The 19,713-nt window shown below is 48.1% G+C and overlaps 8 protein-coding genes across 8 annotated transcripts; 3 read left to right on the top strand and 5 right to left on the bottom strand.

Moving 5' to 3' along the window:
• Window positions 1-1,081, bottom strand: EV420DRAFT_1266224 (uncharacterized protein; the record flags this gene model as incomplete). The annotated part of the gene is made up of 3 exons (XM_060467317.1): window positions 1-515; window positions 569-783; window positions 870-1,081. 3 exons carry the CDS (start codon window positions 1,079-1,081, stop codon window positions 1-3), a joined length of 942 nt encoding a protein of 313 aa, XP_060333430.1.
• A 2,493-nt stretch (window positions 1,082-3,574) lies between these two features.
• Window positions 3,575-7,029, top strand: EV420DRAFT_1526604 (nucleolar protein 14; the record flags this gene model as incomplete). Its single annotated transcript, XM_060472427.1, has 7 exons — window positions 3,575-3,841; window positions 3,898-4,162; window positions 4,208-4,287; window positions 4,342-4,407; window positions 4,462-5,271; window positions 5,321-6,109; window positions 6,162-7,029. The coding sequence occupies 7 exons, from the start codon at window positions 3,578-3,580 to the stop codon at window positions 6,570-6,572; spliced, it is 2,685 nt and encodes an 894-aa protein (XP_060333429.1). The 3' UTR covers window positions 6,573-7,029.
• On the bottom strand, window positions 7,030-8,590 carry EV420DRAFT_1526601 (uncharacterized protein; the record flags this gene model as incomplete). Its single annotated transcript, XM_060472426.1, has 4 exons — window positions 7,030-7,329; window positions 7,391-7,778; window positions 7,830-8,299; window positions 8,353-8,590. 4 exons carry the CDS (start codon window positions 8,585-8,587, stop codon window positions 7,139-7,141), a joined length of 1,284 nt encoding a protein of 427 aa, XP_060333428.1. The 3' UTR covers window positions 7,030-7,138.
• Window positions 8,591-8,709: 119 nt separating this feature from the next.
• Window positions 8,710-10,011, top strand: EV420DRAFT_1619206 (TFIID domain-containing protein; the record flags this gene model as incomplete). The annotated part of the gene is made up of 6 exons (XM_060475452.1): window positions 8,710-8,790; window positions 8,840-8,926; window positions 8,973-9,180; window positions 9,231-9,388; window positions 9,435-9,522; window positions 9,575-10,011. The coding sequence occupies 6 exons, from the start codon at window positions 8,710-8,712 to the stop codon at window positions 10,009-10,011; spliced, it is 1,059 nt and encodes a 352-aa protein (XP_060333427.1).
• Window positions 10,012-10,154: 143 nt separating this feature from the next.
• On the bottom strand, window positions 10,155-11,750 carry EV420DRAFT_1477433 (snare binding protein; the record flags this gene model as incomplete). Its single annotated transcript, XM_060469420.1, has 7 exons — window positions 10,155-10,571; window positions 10,852-10,862; window positions 10,904-10,971; window positions 11,023-11,276; window positions 11,329-11,404; window positions 11,455-11,594; window positions 11,652-11,750. The coding sequence occupies 7 exons, from the start codon at window positions 11,748-11,750 to the stop codon at window positions 10,155-10,157; spliced, it is 1,065 nt and encodes a 354-aa protein (XP_060333426.1).
• A 1,009-nt stretch (window positions 11,751-12,759) lies between these two features.
• EV420DRAFT_1526582 (uncharacterized protein) lies at window positions 12,760-14,452 on the bottom strand. The gene is made up of 5 exons (XM_060472425.1): window positions 14,247-14,452; window positions 14,114-14,195; window positions 13,186-14,061; window positions 13,064-13,130; window positions 12,760-13,008 (listed from the first exon to the last, which is right to left on the bottom strand). Exons 1-5 carry the CDS (start codon window positions 14,328-14,330, stop codon window positions 12,954-12,956), a joined length of 1,164 nt encoding a protein of 387 aa, XP_060333425.1. The 5' UTR covers window positions 14,331-14,452; the 3' UTR covers window positions 12,760-12,953.
• Window positions 14,453-14,467: 15 nt separating this feature from the next.
• EV420DRAFT_122030 (RTA1 like protein-domain-containing protein) lies at window positions 14,468-16,027 on the top strand. Its single transcript, XM_060466449.1, has 6 exons — window positions 14,468-14,717; window positions 14,770-14,940; window positions 15,005-15,249; window positions 15,303-15,518; window positions 15,567-15,633; window positions 15,687-16,027. Exons 1-6 carry the CDS (start codon window positions 14,633-14,635, stop codon window positions 15,824-15,826), a joined length of 924 nt encoding a protein of 307 aa, XP_060333424.1. The 5' UTR covers window positions 14,468-14,632; the 3' UTR covers window positions 15,827-16,027.
• A 110-nt stretch (window positions 16,028-16,137) lies between these two features.
• On the bottom strand, window positions 16,138-18,388 carry EV420DRAFT_1761906 (uncharacterized protein; the record flags this gene model as incomplete). The annotated part of the gene is made up of 8 exons (XM_060480680.1): window positions 17,766-18,388; window positions 17,291-17,708; window positions 17,215-17,243; window positions 17,004-17,161; window positions 16,900-16,938; window positions 16,699-16,847; window positions 16,557-16,640; window positions 16,138-16,497 (listed from the first exon to the last, which is right to left on the bottom strand). The coding sequence occupies exons 1-8, from the start codon at window positions 18,149-18,151 to the stop codon at window positions 16,138-16,140; spliced, it is 1,623 nt and encodes a 540-aa protein (XP_060333423.1). The 5' UTR covers window positions 18,152-18,388.
• Window positions 18,389-19,713: the final 1,325 nt, after the last annotated feature.

The following is a 19,713-nucleotide window of genomic DNA, read 5'->3' as shown; positions in this document are numbered from 1 at the left end:
TCAATGACCATACGTCTGCTTGGCAGACTTGACATAGGCCATTGGACCGTTCACTAGATCGCGGTTTTCGGCAGCAGCACCGTCATGATTCGTGGGATGTTCTGAGTCGTGGAGATGAGGATGGTCCGATATCCTTGTCAAGAACCTGGAATTGTACGAGAGACCCTTCGCAGCCAGTCGGCTAAGAATCCAGTGCGCAAAAGATACTCCTGGTAACAGACCCATCAAATCCTTCACATCCCAGTAATCTCGATGGTTGGTGATGTGACCTTGTTCGTTGAACGAGAGCCGCGTTATGACATGAAGTTTAAAGTGGAAAGGTGAGGGAAGAGACAATGATGTTCCGGGAATAGGCAATGATGGAGAAGCAGGGTGGTAATTGTATGACGAACGTACGAGCGAATCGGTGGACAGGGCAGAGCGATGAAATGGGGCACGTTTGTATGAATCGATGTGGATGCTTGGAAGAACAAGGATGTTGAGGGTATGCTCTATCACAGCCTTTCTATGTCCATCTATACAATTGGTCAATGATCGGTTCATGACTGAAAATGATTTCATTGCTCACCGAAGCTCTCGTGTTCGCTGATATCTCCGACCTCGTTCCACACGCGCAGGGCTTTCAACAAGGGGTTACTGGTGTCTTCTGGCGGTTTCAGGCGAAGAAGCGTATAGAATACTGCAAGTGGCTGGGGAATGTCAACAGCATGTAGTCGCCTGCCTAATTTAAAGATGTCAAAAATAACGGAACGTGATGTTGCCGTGAGTACAGGGTTTTCGTATCTAGAATATTGGGAGGCATGTCAGCGCATACGACAAGTCACAACACGTTCCTTACACTGTCAATCTGTTAGCAATGTCCATCGAACGATAGAGAACACGACTCACTGGCGCTTGACTCGTAAAATCGATCGATAACATCCGAAGACAAGGTGAGTTCTCCATATATCGTATAGCAAATTTCGAGGGCGGTAGCATGGACGGAGGCCATGGACTCCATGTTGGATAAATTGGTTAGAGAGTTTTCGCGCGTAACATCGTTGGATGGCAGAAGAAATTTGGCGGTTGAGTTATATACCATCGCATCGGCTATCGTGAGGAATAGAGGTCTATAAAGGGGGAGTGTGTCACAGCGGCCGTTATGCTTTGGCCACGAGACTCACGTGTTTCGTGTCCCGCCTCTGAACCCTAACCCCAGTAAATGACATCATTGATTGATCATCCCAGTGACTTCCGATCCGGCCTTCATGGCAGCCGCACTTCCTTATTTCGCATGTCCAGTCCCAGCCTGACGCAGTAACTGCGATGCAAATTTTCTGCTCTCTACGCGCCAATTCTCCCGACACATGCTCTTGACAACTTCTATGGCTTCGTTTCTGGCCGACGGACTGGCAGTCAACCGGCAGTGGTTATGATCAATATATGCAATATATCACTATTGTATTGGCTACTTGTTCAGTCCGACTCGGTTCCCTACACTACGGTTCTGTCGAGCACGTCCTTTCTATTACTTCTACTACCCAGGCGATTTTCAAACGCGGGTCCTTTGTACTGTCCATCGATCCATTCAGTCGCCGGAGTGATTTCCGTGAGGTGAAGGACTTATCCTTTCTTGCAATATTGGACTATACCAGCACGAGAGTATAAACTCCGAGACGGGCAGATACCAGCACATAGCGGTGTGTTTCATGTCAAATTGTGTGAGGATTTACCAGTCCTCCGTTCATCTGCGGTCCGACCTGCTGTTTAACTTTGTCTTATTCATTGGCTTGCCACATCTTCTGTTGAAGAGTTTCATCACTGGTCAGATCCCCATTAACCAATAAGATGCCGCAATTCTGACCGGAGTAAGCATTTTGATGATTTGTTCAAATGCTGACAATTACTCCTTACAACCATTGACAAAGGCGTACCAGAGCTTTGCCACGTCCTGTCGGAGGGTTGGGCATGTCCATCTACAGCTGAAACTTGGGTGGCAACGCGTTTGCTGATACTTCTTCGTACTCTCCGCCAAGGTGTCAATGTGTCAACACTGCCACCTCCGGATTTATTCTTTAAATGACTATAGTTATTGGCTTATTTGAATGATGGTGCGGCTTCTTTTTCTTCTTTTCCCTTCTGTCGTACTATACTGATCCTAGTAGACGTCCATTCAATACTACTGCATTGCCGTGTCATCATATTTCCTCGGAGTTCAACGTTCAACGCCGATTCGTGACATTAGCATAATGCATGTGGTGAGTGTCTCAGATAGTGCGTGGCGCTACTGCATTATCTGTCACGTACTTACGCTTTGACGTACATAGACCCTTGATTTTTCATGAGGATATGCTAACAATGTTTGCACCCGGAATGCGCTGTCTGCACAGTCATTGATTTCATAGCCTTCTTCCCATATATTGCCTGCCGTTCCGTTTCCCAGTCCCGACCACACCGTTCTCAGTTGACCCGCCCTTGGACATTGGAGATGTTGATCGTCCCCAAGATCGAAAGCTGATGGATCATAACATGTTATTTGTCCTTTTTTCCCGACTCGGGCACGGCAAACTGAGATAGGCAATGCATATGATCTGCTGGCCAATCCTCCATATGGAACCGTCATTCAGAAAATACATTCTATGATCGCGACGTGCATGCTGAAGGAAATACTACCGTGATACTATCTAAGAAACGCTATCATGGAGGCAGTGACAGAGATACCACCTCTACGAGTAAATTCGTTCAAATACCGCGATATGGGAAGCCATCGACATAGCATCGCACATACAAGGTTGGTCCCGCAGATTTTAGGTGCTCAACGCTGTTTTGATGCGACGCCGTCTTGTTCCTATCTCCGTATGCTGTTACGATCGTCTCTGGTGGGACCCCTAAGCCCTGAGGATCTACTTACTGGTACGACACTACCCTCTTTCTAGCATGTGAAGTGTTGACCCGCGTTAAGGTCCAATGCCCTTTATCACCCTCGAGCAGTTACTCACGTCGGCGGAAGTCACGGTCTCAAACTATATGGTACTAGACAGTTCAGCTGGGTCAATATATAAACACGGCTATAGGAGGCTTTTAGTTTATCCTTCTTACAAGCAACGTAACATCCATGCTCACATTTGCTAGCTATTTTTGTTCGCGTCTCCCAGATAGCACAGGCTCCCAGACTACTGTTATTTGTGATACATTTTGAAACTAAACCGGCAGGCTCCCTCCCCCCTGAGAATGCCGGCCAAGCCTGCCATTCTTTAGAAGACATTCTCACGAATGACACTACCTGAACTGTTGGTTCTCGCACTATCTGGTATTTGGTGGCAGCTGTGAAACGTTACGATGTGAGTAGTCGTCAATGGGCATCATCAACATCTTGAAGGCACTACGAGATATCTGTTTGACAGTGGGAACATCACGGTTCCTTCGAAATCCATTTCTTTCATCTTGGAAGATAGCATAGATAGACTGTCCACGAGTGAACGCCAAGTCAGGCCACTGAGATCGATGTTTTTTTTTGGATCTCCGGATTTTCGGCCCGATATTGAGCAGGTATTGATGGTGTGACCGTCACAGAATTTTTTCCAAGTTCTCGTCTAGCATGGCAAAAGGGTCTCAGCTTTCCCAACTGAAATCCGCTCTTTCCCAAGCAGGTGTTACCGGGAGGCCTCAAGGTACTAAACGCAAGCGGTCTACAAACCAAGCAAATGACAAGGCGAAGCGCGAAAGTAAACTTGCTGAAATTCAGCAGAAGCTAAATCCTTTCGACACCAAAGTCACCAAGTTAAAGCACGATGTCGGTGGCCGTAAGCTCAAAGGTGTCATTGGGAAGCCTGCACAAAGCAAAATGGCAGGGCTAGAACAGGTATGTCATACTTGAACCGTGTCTAACCGTCATTCTCAAAAGATATTATACAACAGCGTAAGAAAACTTTGCTTAAAGAATTTCAAGAGAAGGACCGAGCGGGAGGCATCGTGGATCGTCGTTTCGGAGAGAACGATCCATCTATGAGTTTAGAGGATAGAATGCTGGAACGGTTCACGAAAGAACGGCAACGAGCGTCGCGGGGGGCTGCGTTCAATTTGGAAGACGAGGATGAGCTTACGCATTATGGACAAAGTCTATCAAAACTCGACGACTTTGATGACGTGGAGATGGGTTTAGATGACGAAGAGGAGGAGCAAGGTTGATTCACTGTCTTCGCTTTCTATTAAGACTAACAACATACAGGTCAAATTGACCGCGAGGTTGTCCAAAAAGCTCACTTCGGAGGATTTGATGGCGATGAGGAGGAGGAAGAGGACGGTGAGGTATGTGGAATAGTTCGCGCTACCATGACGTGAAAGCCTGACTTCTTGAATTAGCCTGCAAGGAAGAAGTCGAAAGCCGAAGTTATGGCAGAGGTCATGGCCAAAAGTAAGGAGCATAAGGTTTGTGTTTCAAGGCATGTGTCCTAATTTCGGTATCTAATTTGGTCAATACAGCTTCTAAGGCAAATGGAACGAGAGAAAGAAGACAATGTCAGACACGAACTGGACGAAGCTTTTGATTCGCTGCGAGACTTGTTATTTGTTCCAGTCGCTTCGACCTCCAACTCTGTGACCGAAACGTCGAAAGACGCTCCTGCAAAGGAAGCCTCTTCTGCCACTGATCCGCTAGACGGTCTCGAAACACAAGATCTTGATTATGACCAACGAGTTCGCGAACTTGCGTTTGACAAACGAGCGAAGCCCAAGGACCGAACAAAGACAGAAGAAGAATTAGCGCTGGAGGAGAAGGAGACCCTAGAAAAGGCCGAGCGCAGGAGGCAAAAACGAATGCTGGGACTGGATGATAGTGACAGCGAAGGTGAAGGCGTGCCAAAGAATGGGAAGAGGAGAAGAGAAGCAGACGATCTCGATGACGATCTTATTGACGAAGATGAAGAATGGGCGGGCATCGGTGCTGGGTTAGGTGATCGTCAAGCTGACGATGATGTTTCGGGGTCCGAAGATGAAAGCGGCGTGGAAGATGACGAAGATAGCCGGGAAGATGAGGGGAGTGGCGACGATGAGGGACGGCCGTTAGGCGACGTATCTGACCATGAAGATCTGACGACAAAACCTAACACGACAAAGGTGGCTCTGGGGTCCAAATCCAAGGAGTTACCTTATACCTTCGACTGCCCTTCCACGCATGCCGAATTCTTGGATATTGTAGATGGTATCGATGACAAAGACGTCCCAACTGTCGTCCATCGAATCCGGGCACTGCACCACACCAGTTTGGCGCCCGAGAACAAATTCAAGCTCCAAGTATGCCTTTTTACTTACTATAGTCTGGCTTATGCTCACGTTCTTTCAGGCCCTTGCAGGTGTACTTATCGATCACGTCCTTTATCTTTGCTCTCCTCCGACCCCCCGCCTTACTCATCTCTCGGCTCTCTTACCACACCTCTTTGCATTGACTAAAGCATATCCCGTACAATCGGCGGAGTTCTTCGTCAAAAAGCTTACTCTCATGCACAAAAATCTCAATCGAGGTTTGTCTCGTGGTGCGGTGGACCCCGAGGCTAAAACATGGCCTGGTCTTCCAGAGTTATCCCTACTGCGCATTATCGGCGTTGTTTGGTCGACCAGTGACTTGAACCACGCGGTCGTCTCACCTACGCGAGTGCTCATGGGGGCGTATCTAGGGTTGGGGCGAGTTCGGTCACTCGCCGACATTGCGAGTGGACTTTTCCTCTGCTCCTTGTTTTTGCAGTTTGAAAAGTTATCCAAGCGTTTGGTGCCGGAAGCAGTCAATTTCGTTATCAATGCAGTCTTGCATCTAGCTCCGAATAGCTATAAGGATGCGTCTGCTCTCCCGGGGTCTTTTCCCTCACCAGACTTCAGATCTGAGCTATCTAGCTCCTTCACGGTCCAACGTGGCACTGGATCCCCTTCAAGCCAGAAGCTGGACTTACTGGAAGTCCTGATAGCAGGTTCTGCGAATGAAGGGACAAAATTTGGTCTTCTCAGCGTAGCACTGGATCTCGTGGTGCGGTTCGCGGAACTGTATAAGGGCTTAGAGGGGTTCGTGGAACTATACGAACCTATTTCTACCATCCTGAAACACATATTAAAACAAACCGGGCTCAGCGAAGCTCTCGAGGTAAGGGTGCTAATCTTGTATAAGTTCCGGATTACTCATGCTCTCGTTATAGACTCGCGTAAAAGCCGTATCGGATAGTACCAAGAGGCTATTGAAGTTTGCACGCCAAGCCAGACAGCCTCTCCAGCTGCAGGCTCACAAGCCTATTCCTATTCCTACTTATATTCCCAAGTTCGAGACGTCGTCATCCTCTTATCTTCGTCATCAAGATCCTGACCATGAACGGAACGAGGCTTCGAAGTTACGGAATCAGTATAAGAAGGAGAGGAAGGGCGCGATTCGGGAACTTCGAAAGGACGCCAAATTCCTTGCTGGCGTGCAGCAACAGAAGCAGAAAGATAAAGATAGGGCATATAACGAAAACATGCGGCGTGTTTTCGGGTCTATTGAGGGCGAGAGAGCGGAGGAAAAGTCTATGGAGAGAGAGAAAGCCAAGGAGAAGAGGAGGGCAGGTCGGAAGTAACCTGGTACCAGAGTTCTTACCGCCAATTCCTTCTTCATCTTATTGTCCTGCTACTTTAGATAGAAATGAGAATTGGCTGGCATAGCGCTCTGAATAATGTCGCATATGGCGTCGAATTTAGATTGCTGGTCGAGGGCCTGTCTGTCTGGGGAGGCCGGGTTCCTCGTGACCGTTCTCATCCTCAGCAGAGTTAACTCCAAGTCTCTGCCCAGTTCGATTTAATGGAATGTCTGCTGAGATCGGGGGTCAACCGGTCATCTATCTGCGTCTTGTCTCCAGCCTATTCACTTTCTACGCTAGTGCTAAGAGGCTGCAGCTTTGGGTTTGGGGGTTAGGCTGCCTGTAATCACTAAATGGGAATATGTGTTCGGTCCCGTAGCAGTATGTGATCTTTACGGCCCATGGGTCATACACGTGAAGTACACCCTGTTTTGCTTCCTCCTCGGACTTTGGGATCAGAATGACAGTTCCTCTCTCGCCTATTCAAGTGCACGTGCAATATTATTACGCTAAGTGACAAACCCTATATAATTATGCTTCCAAAGCCCCCGATGCTTGGCTCGTGCTTATTGAGTATTCAAGAAACCTTGGAGAGTCTGGATCTCCTCCAAGGGACCACCATCATCGCCTTCTGAACCAATAATCAGAAGTATCTGGCGTGCCTGTTTGAGATATTTGCGCGGCAGCTCCAGATTGGATGATCCTATATTGACAGCCTGATTCCATCCAGTTTTCGCCATTTCCAACAGATGCAGTCCTGACATGGTTTAATCAGAACCACCAAGAAAATAGGTACAGGGCGCAAATCTGAAGCATACCGATCTGAGGATAGTTTTCTGGATAGATGAGTTGATAGATCTGTAGTATAGTCTCGCCGACGTCGAGGGCCAAGTCATATGGGCCATCATGGGAAGCATTGCTAAATGTTTCCGAGATTTTGGAGAGGAAAGATTCGTGGAAGACACAGAGCAGCTCGTCCGGGAGTAGTCTGGTCCCGCTGAAAATTTCATGACTTGAAGCAGGCACAAACTCTCGCAATTTTCTAACGACCCTTGTAATATCGTCCGGATTACTGGGTAGCTCGGGAATGCGACCGAGTCTTTCGACAAAAACGCATGACGAACAGCGGCATTTAAATCCGTAGGTCAACTCGAAAATTTGCTGCCGTGATTGTAGAAGTGCAGGATCCACATATGTTAGACATATCTTTGTGAAAACGGTAAGCCGCGGTTTACGTAGGAAAGTATATAGACATACTTCTTCTCCTGGGTCAATTTTTCTGAGGGCAACGACATCCATTTTTGGTGGATGTGATGGGGATATGATATATTTCGCCGCAGCGTTGGGCATGCAAGAATGGTTGAATAATCGACTACCGGGAGGGAAAATCCCGTGGCCAAAGGTATTGAAGTGGGAATGCATTGCAAAATTATTGTTCCCGAATCGTGAGAAGAGAAATCGCAGGGTTTCAGGTGGTGAGGATCCGCTTGGGCATATGGGCGGGTTCGTGACCTCTACGGGACCCGGTAGTAAAGACATGAATACAGCCAAGGCGGAATTGCCTTCTTCTCGGACTTCGTGAGAAGGTAGAAGAGCAGCAAGATGAGACAATAAAAGCGCATCCATCTTCTCGTGAGCAGCAAGGGCTTGAAAAGAGGGTGAAGCCATATATCCATTGAAATGCTTGCACATCCGTTTGTGGAACGTCTTCCAATGCATTGACTGGCCTGAAAGTAATCAATCGGCTGGTGCTGATACGTTTATTCCTAATGAACCATACATGAAGCATCACAATAGTAGAACGACGCGCATCCTGAGCACCTTCGTAGAGACGTAGGTATTGTATGGCAGGCGTCACATCTTCTGCCTTTTTCAACGGGTAGGAGGACTGTCGCCAATGATTCAACAGAGACAATTAGAGCACCTGGTTTGAGTAGAGAAACAGCTACCGCTTTGCTTCTGGCGGTTGGGTGGTTCTCTAGTCGTACATTTGCGCCAGTTTCGATGGTGCTCATGACTGGAAGCAAGAACCAAGACCGGGCCGGAAAACAACCTGCATGTTACGTCATAGCACTTACATAAGCTGAAGGTCAGGCGCCCACACGCGTCAACAGTTGCTGCTCTTGTATGTACGGACATGACCACGATCAAGAGGGTGAACACCGGCGAGATGCTGGGTGCAAGGGAGTACAAATACACCCAGGAGATCTCACAGATGGTATGTGTTCTTGATTTCTCATACAGCAGTTTGCTCAATCCAATGATAGATGTTTGTATTCGGCGAGGTGCAGGAACCTAACTTGGACACTGTGAATCTCGTCGAGGATATCGTTCGAGGACAGCTAATTGAGCTGGTAAGTTTTTTTATTCTTTTCATACTTACAATCTGACCTTCCCCAGATTGTACAAGCCCGAGCACTGGCTGTACGACGGGGAGCGCGTTACCTGACAGCTGAGGACCTCATCTTTCTAATTCGTCACGACCGAGGCAAGGTCAATCGACTACGAACATACCTTTCCTGGAAAGACGTGCGTAAACATGCTAAGGATTCTGGCGGCGATGGGGGAGGTGGTGTCGAAGTCGAGACCTTGGAAGACGGTGCTGATGGTACGTCGTCCTTTCTTAGTGCTGCTAACGTACCCTTACTATGGACAAAGACAAACTTGCTGCAAAGGCTCAGAAGATCACTATTAAACTGCCCTGGGAAATTACGACAATATATTCGGAGGTCCTTAAGCAAAGCGGGCATCAATCGGACGACGAAGAAGACGAGGATGATATTGAAGCTCATGAAGCATCTATACAGCGTCTAAAGGCAAGTAGTATCCCGTTAGATATCTGCCCTGCTGACCATACCCCAGGAAGCCGATGATGCCACTCGTCAAATGACCAGAGAGGAATATCAACATTATTCTGACTGCCGACAGGCTTCATTTACATACCGCAAAGGCAGGCGCTTGATATCCCCTGCTTTGTCGTCATCTATTAATATCCCTCTCAGCCAAACGATTCCGCGAGTTCCTCAACCTTCCACCACACCTCGATCTGAAAGCGAACGACGACACGGTTGACATCGTCGGTTTCCTTGCTTTTGAAATGGTCCGCTCCCTCACCCTGGCTGGTCTCTCTGTCAAAAAGTCACTGGAAGAGGCCTCTCTACTCGACGAATACACGTCGCCCGTCATGGGCAAGCGGAAGGCAAATTCACTAGGCGGCTCTGCAGAGAAGCGCAGAAGGGAGGAGGAAGAGGAACGCGACGAATATACGCTTCCCGTCAACTCACTATTCTTACCCCCACCGGAGGCACGGATAGCTATACAGCCAGAACACATCCAGGACGCATTTTCGCGAATGCAAGGCGACTGGTCACATCATCGAGCCGCTGGAATGCACAATTGGAGGGGTGGTCTTGTTCGAACCAGAGTTACTCTCATCTAAGCTCGTTTTTCTCCTTCTAAGTTCCAATTCCTGTATTCAATTATTCACTGTACACCATCACGCACTTATTATATATGCATGCTCGTTAATCGAGCCCTAGATTTACATTGCTTTGCTTTTATGTACTACTACTACCCAACCATCTAGAACAGCAGCGAGGCGGCGACGTCAATGTTCCCACCAGCAGCATCCAAAGTGCTTATTGCGACCTCTCTTGTCACACCAAGATCCATAATTGTCTTTATGTACTCCTCTGAATGACGAGGCGTCGATGCAGAAGCACGCGGTGGTGTTGGCCGGGGGGCTCCTCCCAGAGTGTTTCCACCCCCGGGGAACCGAGCAGCAGGCTGACTGGGACCGGAAGAGCCAGAACCTGATGCAGAGGATGATGAAGGCGTACTCTCTAAAACATCCTCATCCCTAGCTTTGTCCGGAAGCTCATGCTCAGACAAGAAAGTCACTTCCCGTCCTTGTATCCGGAGTACATTCTTCTCCAGGTCGATACACGCTTGGTGAGCTTTTAGCATGTCCAAGCCAAAGAGTAGGTCGACGCCTTGTCCCTAGAGACATATATAAGCAACATAAGCGGCGTGGAGCCGGGACGACGTGCCTCCATGACTTGGAAGGAACAAGGAAGGAACAGATCAGCTAGCTTGAGCTGGGTACTGTGTATCCGTCCCAAGATTTTGGCGGTACCCACACCTTGGGCTATACCCGAATAACGACTGTCGAGAAGACGCATGATACTGTCAAGATGAAACTAGATTAGTCTCTTTCTAGTGTCATGTTCCAACAAACGTGAAATACGAACTTGCAGGCTTCCGCACATTGCGGACTCACTAGTACGCAAGCTGTCAATGTTACGGACTCGGATATTCACTGAAAGACTCACTGATGGTGAATTGTGCGCCGCTGTCAACAAATGCCTTTACTTTATGGCCGTTTACCTCCACCGGGATGCTGTTACGCGGTTAAGCTTAAGGTGCCCAAGGACAAGCGTACACCACCTACTAGAGCATCGTGACTCTCCCAAAGCTCTCCGGAGAATACTCTAGAGCGTGAGCCATATTCTCCATGATTGCTTGTTGCCTGATAGCTTCTTCGATCTTTCGTTGAGCCTCAACATCGAAAGGATCCGCGTTCAAGGTGGCGATCTCCCGCTGTTGTGCTAGCTCGGCCTCGTATTGTCGTTCTTTCGTCAACCGTAAGAGCTCGGAGAAGCGAGCAGGGTCATGCTCTACTGCGTGGGCTAGCTCAGGTTGGGTCTGTCCTTTGCCTTTTAGTGTCCATGACACGACATCGGGGTGGCGGACGTACCTCTCTGAGCTCACGCATAAGAGACGGATCCCCAAGCAATTGTAATCGCATCATCTCATCGTCTTGAGGTACAGCTCTATGGTTCCATCAGTCAGATAACAAGAGGGACAGAGTAGATAGACGCACGCTCCCGCAGGATTAGCAACTGTGCGCCGCAACAATAGCATAGCTTTATCCGCCACGCCTAGTTGTTGTATCGTGGCCTTGGGGTCATTGAGATGCCGCCCCTCGTGTGATATGTGCTGCTCTGATACTGGAATACCCGACTAGGTTCAATGACAGTTATTAGTAGAAGTGACAAAGAGATGAGGCGGTCGACGCACCTCGGCCTCAAGTAGTGCCATAACGTTTTCCAGCTCCATCTGTGGGTCGATTTCAATGACGAAGGAGTGACCAAGGTCGTTGACGAACGTGAGCTCCATAATGGTAGTGGTGGTAAGAAGTTGGAGTCAATATTTGACACAGCAAACTCGGATTAGGTATAAAAGAAGTTGTTCAGCCAAACTCAGCACGCGCTGTGCCTTGATCAATCGCGTAAACGCGGTTTGCCAAGCCAGAAGGGCGTCGAAAGTGCTGGAACATGGCGAAACACCGAAATAATTATAATATTTACTTCTAAGTGTAGAGAGATTCAGCGCGTCACCCTGAACGCCCACATTTACAGTAGAGACGTTCCGAAAAACGTTGTCCATACTGCCAAACAAGGCAAGTAAAATTTAAAAAATTAAAAAATGCAAGAAAATCGTGAAAACAGCATGGTGCCTTCATTCGTGAGCGTAATGTATCATAAATAGATTCGTCGAGGATGTACGAGGTGTATAGAGTTAATGTAACAGGTATGAGGCCAATAAATCAGTGGTAGGACGTTATGAGCGGGGTCTGTGCTAGCAGTAATGGGAGGCAGCGGCAGAGCATAATTAGGGTGGTGTGGGAGGCTGTGGAGATGTTTTCTCCGTTGTAAACAGCAATAAGTCATTCCGAAATGAGAGCGGATAACTTCCCTCTTCAGATGTATGCTTAGCATACCAGCCACTGCGCCCTCTCCAAAGTTTCCCAGTCTACAACGCCCGAACCCCCATTAGCCCATTCCTAACCGTGAAAACCGACAAAATAAAGCCAGGATATCCAGTTGCAGGTGTCTTGGTCGCAGTGAAATGGCGCGAGCGGGTCATGGTATTATGTAGCAGGAGGCCGGGAGTTGTCCAAGTCCAAACTGTGGCTAAATCACGGCGACGGCCTGCTTGACTGGATGCAGAACCGTTCTTCAAAGCTTTCTTGTCTTTTCTTGTCTCTTGAATGACAATGATGGCAAGAACGAAGGTGTGACCGGCTGTTCGGTGCGAGACAGCCTGAACATGTAAATCTGGCCGCGCTCAACAGTCCTTCATCAGCCAGATGCTCTTATTTCAAGTATTATCTTTACGACACACTGCAGCACCCATGGATCATTAAATTCGTATATTTCTACTGAATGACACGCACAAATGAAGTCTGCTTGCTATTTCTACGATTTTCTTGTATTTATCTAATTTTTTGATTTTACCTGCCTTATTTGGCAGTGTGGACAACGTTTTTCGGAACGTCTGTAGTGATACAGTACCATTTAATTCTAAAATACACGAAATTTAGTGAGGGACACCATTGCTTCTACTTCCAAAACGACTCTTAGTAAAATAAGAACTAGGGGGAAATTTTTGAGTAAGACAGTAGCGTGTACGGGATTCAGGGAACTTACAGCCGAGATCCGGTGCCGCGCATATTCGAAAGCATGGCGTTCTCCAATGAAGAGATAGACAAACTATCTGATAGCGACTACAATTCAGTACACAGACAATTGTTAGAGGTAAGAGTACTGACCACTGATATCACTGAAACTGGAAGCTTCAGAGCCACCATTACTTCCATCGCTGGCAGTACGACGAACGAGATGCCCGTAACGTTGCCCAATTGCACTGCGGGGAGACAGAGCAGGTGGACTGGATGATTTACTCGGCGACATATGTCGACTGATTGGTGAATGCGGCTGGGATTCAGAAGGTGGAGAGGGCATATCTGGTATTGATCCCTGTGGCGAACTCGCACTCGACAGGCTCTGGCTAGCACTCCGACTCGAATAGGTATCACGTCGCAAGTTCCCAATGGACATAGGCGACACCATTCCCATACAACCACGGTCGATGACCTGTCCGTTCTTCCTTCCGAGGCTAACAAGTCCCAAGGAGTCACTCGTCATCATCTTCTGGAGGTCCTTTAGCTTTCTATCCAGAGCTTCTTGTTCCTCTGCCTGCCGGTCAGCTTCCTCTTCTTTCAGCACATCCTCGTCCTCCGAATCTGTGCTTTCCGATGACGACGCTGAGGGGGCACGAACAGGGACTTGAGGTTTCGCAGTGCTCTGTAGCGTAAGTGTAGAAGACGAAGACGCCTTTTTCGGCCGAGGAGAATTGTGGCCTAGTGAGCTGAGGCGGGCACGGATTCCCAATGGTGTCGAATTACGTCCGCCAGAGCCAGAAAGTCGAGAGCTGCTGGCCAACCTGCTAGCCGCTCGTGCAGCCATGGACGGTGGCTCGGTGAAGGGGAATTCCTCTCCTGCTTTGCCTGGCACACGGGTAGTAGCAGAAGGACTTACGACGCCAGGTATGTTATGCAGCCCTCTGAGTTCCTCTTGGAATCTGGCGTGAACACGGTATAAAAGGTACGGTAACGGAACCTCAAGGTGAGCCGCCAATCCTTTCCCTAGGGCGCATTCAGGACCGTCACGGCAGTAATGAAAGCAACAGAGGCTCACAGTCTGTTCCTCCATTGTCAGTCGTCCGTGACCGCTCAATTACCTTCCACAAAATGTCCGCCTTTTCTGGGGTCCATTCTATCTAAACCTGGATCAAACCCAACGAAGACAGTTATCCCTGTGGTCCACGTACTCGTGGTGGGTCGCTAGGCGGATTCTCGGGCCTATTGTATGGCAAACGAACGACAACACGAACGGGCGGTGCATCTGTAGGCATGCACGATATCTTGGCAATGAACAGGCCCCCAACGGAGAATAGCACTGGTTGACGCAGACGTGCGGTGAGAGAAATGAGGGCCTGAAGTGGCTGTACCCTCTACCATACTTGGTTAGACTCCTGCCTGATCAGGACATGATGGAATTTTCCTCCGACGGAGATAGTCTTAAACATCCACTGTCTACATCGTCCTTAAATCATCTCCGACGGACCACCTCAGATTTCTACAATTTCTATTCGACATTTACGGTATAAAAGGATGAAAGACATGGACCCTCTTGTTCACAGCACCCCCCATTTTGATGTTCTCGACCAAACGTCTCTCTGCAAGCATGAACTTAGCCGCAGCGGCGATATTATACATGGCCAGAGACACGGCCGAAAATGGTACATACACACGTTCTCATATCCTATATATTATGCTCAAACCCCTTCTCAGCCGCAGTAAACTCCCAACCGACGCGAACAGAGGTTGTCTATGGAGAAATCCCTAGTAAATCTGCAGCGCTTGCTGTTGGCATAATCTATGTCTTGTTTTCGCTCGTTCTATTTTTTCGCGTCTGTCAATACCGCAACTGGTGGGGTCATTGTCTTCCTATCGGCGCAGTAGGTTAGTTCCCTTCATATGCTTCCGATCCTATAAGTCCCCGCCAACAATATCTTCCATGACCCAGTCAGCGGCATAGGCTTCTTCGTCAAGGTCGTCCTGGTCTCCTCCGTGGAAAATGAGAACTCCAAAGCCCTTCTCGCCACACAAAACGTCCTCATCGCGTGCGCGCCTGCCGCGTTCCTGGCTTTCAACTATATCGTCTACGGCCGCCTCGTCGTCCAATGCCTTGGAGCTCGGTTCTGTATGTTGACGCCCACACGTGTCTCCATGATTTTCATATGCAGCGACATTATCACCTTCATCGTTCAGGTACGATTGACACTTCACTTTGTAAACAATTCTAAGCCAACCATTTTACTTAGGCTGGAGGAGCTGCCATGATTATCAACCCAGACAAGGCAACACTCGGGAAAAATATATTTCTTGCCGGCCTGATCCTTCAGTCCATCTCATACTACATATTCACCTTGATGATGTTATGGACCCACTGGAAAGTCAAGAGGGCTCGCGTTACTTGTGGAGAAGAATACTGGTGGAAGGCTTTGTGGCTGCTCTATGTGTCTTCATTTTTGATCATCGTAAGCTCGATTCTATGCTGCCCTCTCGCCTATTCTAACTTGACCTAGATCCGTACTATATATCGTCTCGTCGAAGGAGCTTCTGATCGCGGAAGTTACGTTCGTACACATGAGGGTACGTGAATTTTGGTTAAACACGTCAAAACGGCACTTACGATTATTGTCTAGTCTTTTTCTATTGCCTCGACTCATTGCCTCTCCTTCTCTCCATCGGCGTGTACATGCCATTCTGGCCTGGAAAGTACATCACCAAGGATTCCATTGTACCAGGACACCAATACAAATTGACGAAGGCTTCGAGTGTATGACTGTCCAACTAGAGTTACCCTAATCTTCATTATTTACAATAATCTAAATCCGTTTCTAGCATTTTTCAAAGTTCATGATCGTGAGCACCTATGTACCGACTGTCTGAGACTCTGGTTTCCGTGCATGGGTAGGTTCGGTCCCAGAATTGATCGTACGAGTTCAACTCGCTTCGTAGAGACCTTTTTGCGGCCGTCCTTCAAGGAACCCCTTCCAGAGTCTAGATTGTTTGAGGGTGAATTCCCCGCGGTTAATAAACAAATTTGCTAAGGCTACACAATTAGGAATACAAAAACACTGCTGCGGGTCGACACTAGTTATATGTCTCGCGCATGTTACTCTGAGGGTAAGCCGTCGAGTCCGCACCCGACTGTCCGCCGAATAAAGTAGACCAAAACTGAATATCCTGAAACATTGCAGGATCCGGATCCGGATTCTCATGCCTCATCCTCCCCCGTTCCCTGCGCCCGAAGTAGGGAAGTTCGTGCCAGACTGAAATGCTGACAACGGGGCCCATATAGTTAAGCTCGCTTTTTTGCCTCTTTATCCACGAGGCATGAAACGCATCCATCAACGCTGAACACCGGTGAGCAACATGGTCCGGCGAAAAGGCCACTTGCGAGAGGAGTCGGACACTCTGCTCGAGCAACGCAGTCACCCGAGCCAAGAAGCTCTATCCCAACCCTATCCACCATCAGAAATTTAACCCCCACAATAAGAGCACCAGCAAACGCCATCGTCATGAACGTGATGTCCGGTGTTGTAGGGAAGCAATGTCTTCTCAGCTTGCAGCACCGACACAAGAACAGCCTCTCCCTATGGAAAGGCATTCTTTCCCCCATGTTGTAACAATGCTAAGACCATGAGGTCTAACCTCTAAAAACCAGAACATGTTGGTCTCACCGTCAGCATTGCGGACGGCAGTACGCGCTAGGTGGATAGCATGGTACAGGACCAACAGTCGAACACCTTGGAGGAGGAGGAGAAGCATATGATAGTAGAATTGCTCGTGACTTAGGACCACTAGAATACGGTAAGTTCTAGTTTATCATAAATCCAGAAATAAAGAATTTACCCGAGAGCGGTAGAATCAATCTAGAGAGCCTATCCATCGCTGCCAGCGTGTTTGATATTCCGTTGTACCAAGATTTCCATATCTTCACGAGTAGCAAATTCTACCGCCATTCCTTGTTCGGCAGCATTGTAGATTTCCTGCGAGTAGTCGTATTCGTAAGTCGCGCCCTTCTGATGGATTCGAGGGTGATATTATGCGGAATATTGACATGTCAGAGGGTGAACGACGAGACAGAGGTGCACGTCGTGAGCCAATACATAGCCTAGCAACATAGTTTGAACTTAGAAACCAAAACGGGTGCTGAGCTAGACTCACATAGATTCAGTAGTCGAGAGGGTGATCCACTATGAAAGGATGAGTAGAAGCTTTTTCTCTTCGAAGGACCACTTACTAGTCTCGCCTTGTTTGTGGCTTCATCCAGCGCCGCTTGGTCGTATGGTACTTTATCTCGGATGCTGATTGCCGTTGCAGATGCTTCATTCAATCCAAGATTCAAAGCCATGCTGACAGCCATACTAATCAACATCCGACCATCCCGGCCACCGCCTTTCGACGGGCCACATATAGGCGTCCACAACGACAGAATAATGAGACCCTTTATAGTCTCTTGAGACTCAAACAATTCGGGATTGAAAATCATACGGGCGATGGTATCTTCGGTCAATCTTTGAAGTCGTGGCGCTACCAGGGCTCGTGTAGAAGCATCAAGGTAACGCGATGCCACTGTGCAACGGACAAGATCGAGGAATGGTGTTGGACCTTCTCGAGCTAACGTGAAGTTTAGCCAAGGTGTGTAATTAACAGAAAATCTGTCAAGAGTTAATCGTCTCGTATTAAGACAGACAAAAAAATAAGATAAGACGTACAAAGTGATGAGATGATCAATTTCTACTGGAGAGAGAATATTGGATATTGATTGGTCATTCATCACGGGTGCATGGAACTGGTCTTGCGGAGGCTGCTTTGCTAACTCCTGTATTGCAACCAAAGGCGCCGACCAGTCAAGACGGTAAGGTACAAAAAACCACATATTGTCAGGGCGCGGAAACTCGTTGTTTGCGTCGCTTCCTGGACCACGAGGCGATTCGGACATAGTGCTAGGACTGCCAGAGCTAGTTCCGCTATTAATAAGTCTACTGCCCACTCCTAAATCGTATGCCGACTGTAAAGTCGGGCCCTCTGCACTGGATCCCGGCGAAGATTTCGCAGGTCGAAGATTCTGGAGCGAAAACAGATTTATCCATGCCCTCATAAGAGCACTCGATTTTTAAAACATTGCATCGATGACATCGCACGACGCTTCGTTCCAAATCAAGAACTTCGCAGCGCGTTTTATGCCTGCGACACGAGGAGCACGCCTGGACTTTGGAGCGTTTTGAGCGCGAACGTGATGAACTCGCGACGCTTTCTTCGGCGGGTGAGGCCTTCGTGTCGCGAGAGCGCTTCATGGTGCTGGCGGGCGCAAGTGAAAGAAGAGAGACAGGTGTAGAATTTCCTCGTTCTATATATAACCTTGCGGTGCAATCACTGCCTCGTCGGCAGATCTGAACTGCCGTCTTAGTCATCAGAAAGTTTATCTCCCAATCAGTTTCCCATGCAGTGGTACTTAATTGCTTCCTATTCTCGTGGCTTTGTACCAGGTCCTGAAAGGACACTCATATTATTCGCCATCTAGAAAGATAAGGTCCCTTATTACGACCAAAAACTGACTCCCCCAGAAAAATAACGCGGTTAGCGTGAATTTTCGATCATAGACCATTTAACACGCTGATCAGAACGCTTGACAGATACTGTGAGCGCTTAGACGCGAATCATCGCAGTGACGCGTATTCTTGTACCTGTGAACCTTGATATATTCTGCCTGTGGTATAGGATCCTTTGCACTGCTCGGAGCATTGGATGTCCGATGTCGACCCGAAACAAAAGTCGACTCCAAGATACTGACTCACTGATTCTTCTGGTGCAAGCCTGTGCACCTCAAAACATTTCATTGCAATCTATACATTGAAAATATAACCCACTATCTTATGTAAAAGCTTCCGGGTTCAACTTTTACATGCCAGTTGATGATGTGTCAAGATTCACTAGATTTTTATAAACTATTATTTATAACGTGTATGCGACGATGGTGCTAGCCGCGTGTGAAGAAAGAAAACTTGTTAACAGTTACACAAGCGGGAAAAACCGAATGCTGTTACGTTCGACAACGTCGTACATGTTCAAGGTACAGCGCCCATTTCAGGCTAGATCTGATGCATCAATGATATAGTAGAGTAGATGAGCTGCTTGTTCGCACCAGTCTTAGGTCGTACTATCCCTGCGTCGCTATACCTTGACTTTGTTGGCTCTCTTCTCAAGGGAACAAGGGACCAAGCTTCGGCCATTTACCTCGGAGTCTGGGTTCAGTTGGCGAAGCACCTGAGTGTTTCTCCGTCTCGCTACGCAATGATATTGAATTATAAACTCACATTATCCCTACCTTAAGGACCGGTCCCTCTATAAGAAGACGGGAAAATTAGCTTCCATGGTGTGCGTCGTTGAGGCCTTCTGAGCCTCAAGTTAGTATTCCACAATAACACCCCTGGTTCATCCACAACTGCGGACGCATCACCACGAACAGCATCTGATCAGTCGTTCTGCACAAGACGAATAAACTTATGGTAGCCGAAAGTGATAGACTAGAGGCTGAGGGGTGCTGGAAGACTGCGCTACGAGGCTTACAATGACAGAATGACAGAATAAGTGTTGGGAGGGGAGTAAATAGGCTGTAGATTGTTTCTTGACATTATCATCTACATGCAGTTCAAGCAGGAC

Source organism: Desarmillaria tabescens (assembly GCF_030435595.1).
Source record: "Desarmillaria tabescens strain CCBAS 213 chromosome Unknown EV420scaffold_10, whole genome shotgun sequence".
NCBI classification, from domain to species: domain Eukaryota; kingdom Fungi; phylum Basidiomycota; class Agaricomycetes; order Agaricales; family Physalacriaceae; genus Desarmillaria; species Desarmillaria tabescens.
Note: the sequence above shows the minus strand (reverse complement) of the source record. Positions and strands in the feature narration are given on the sequence as shown.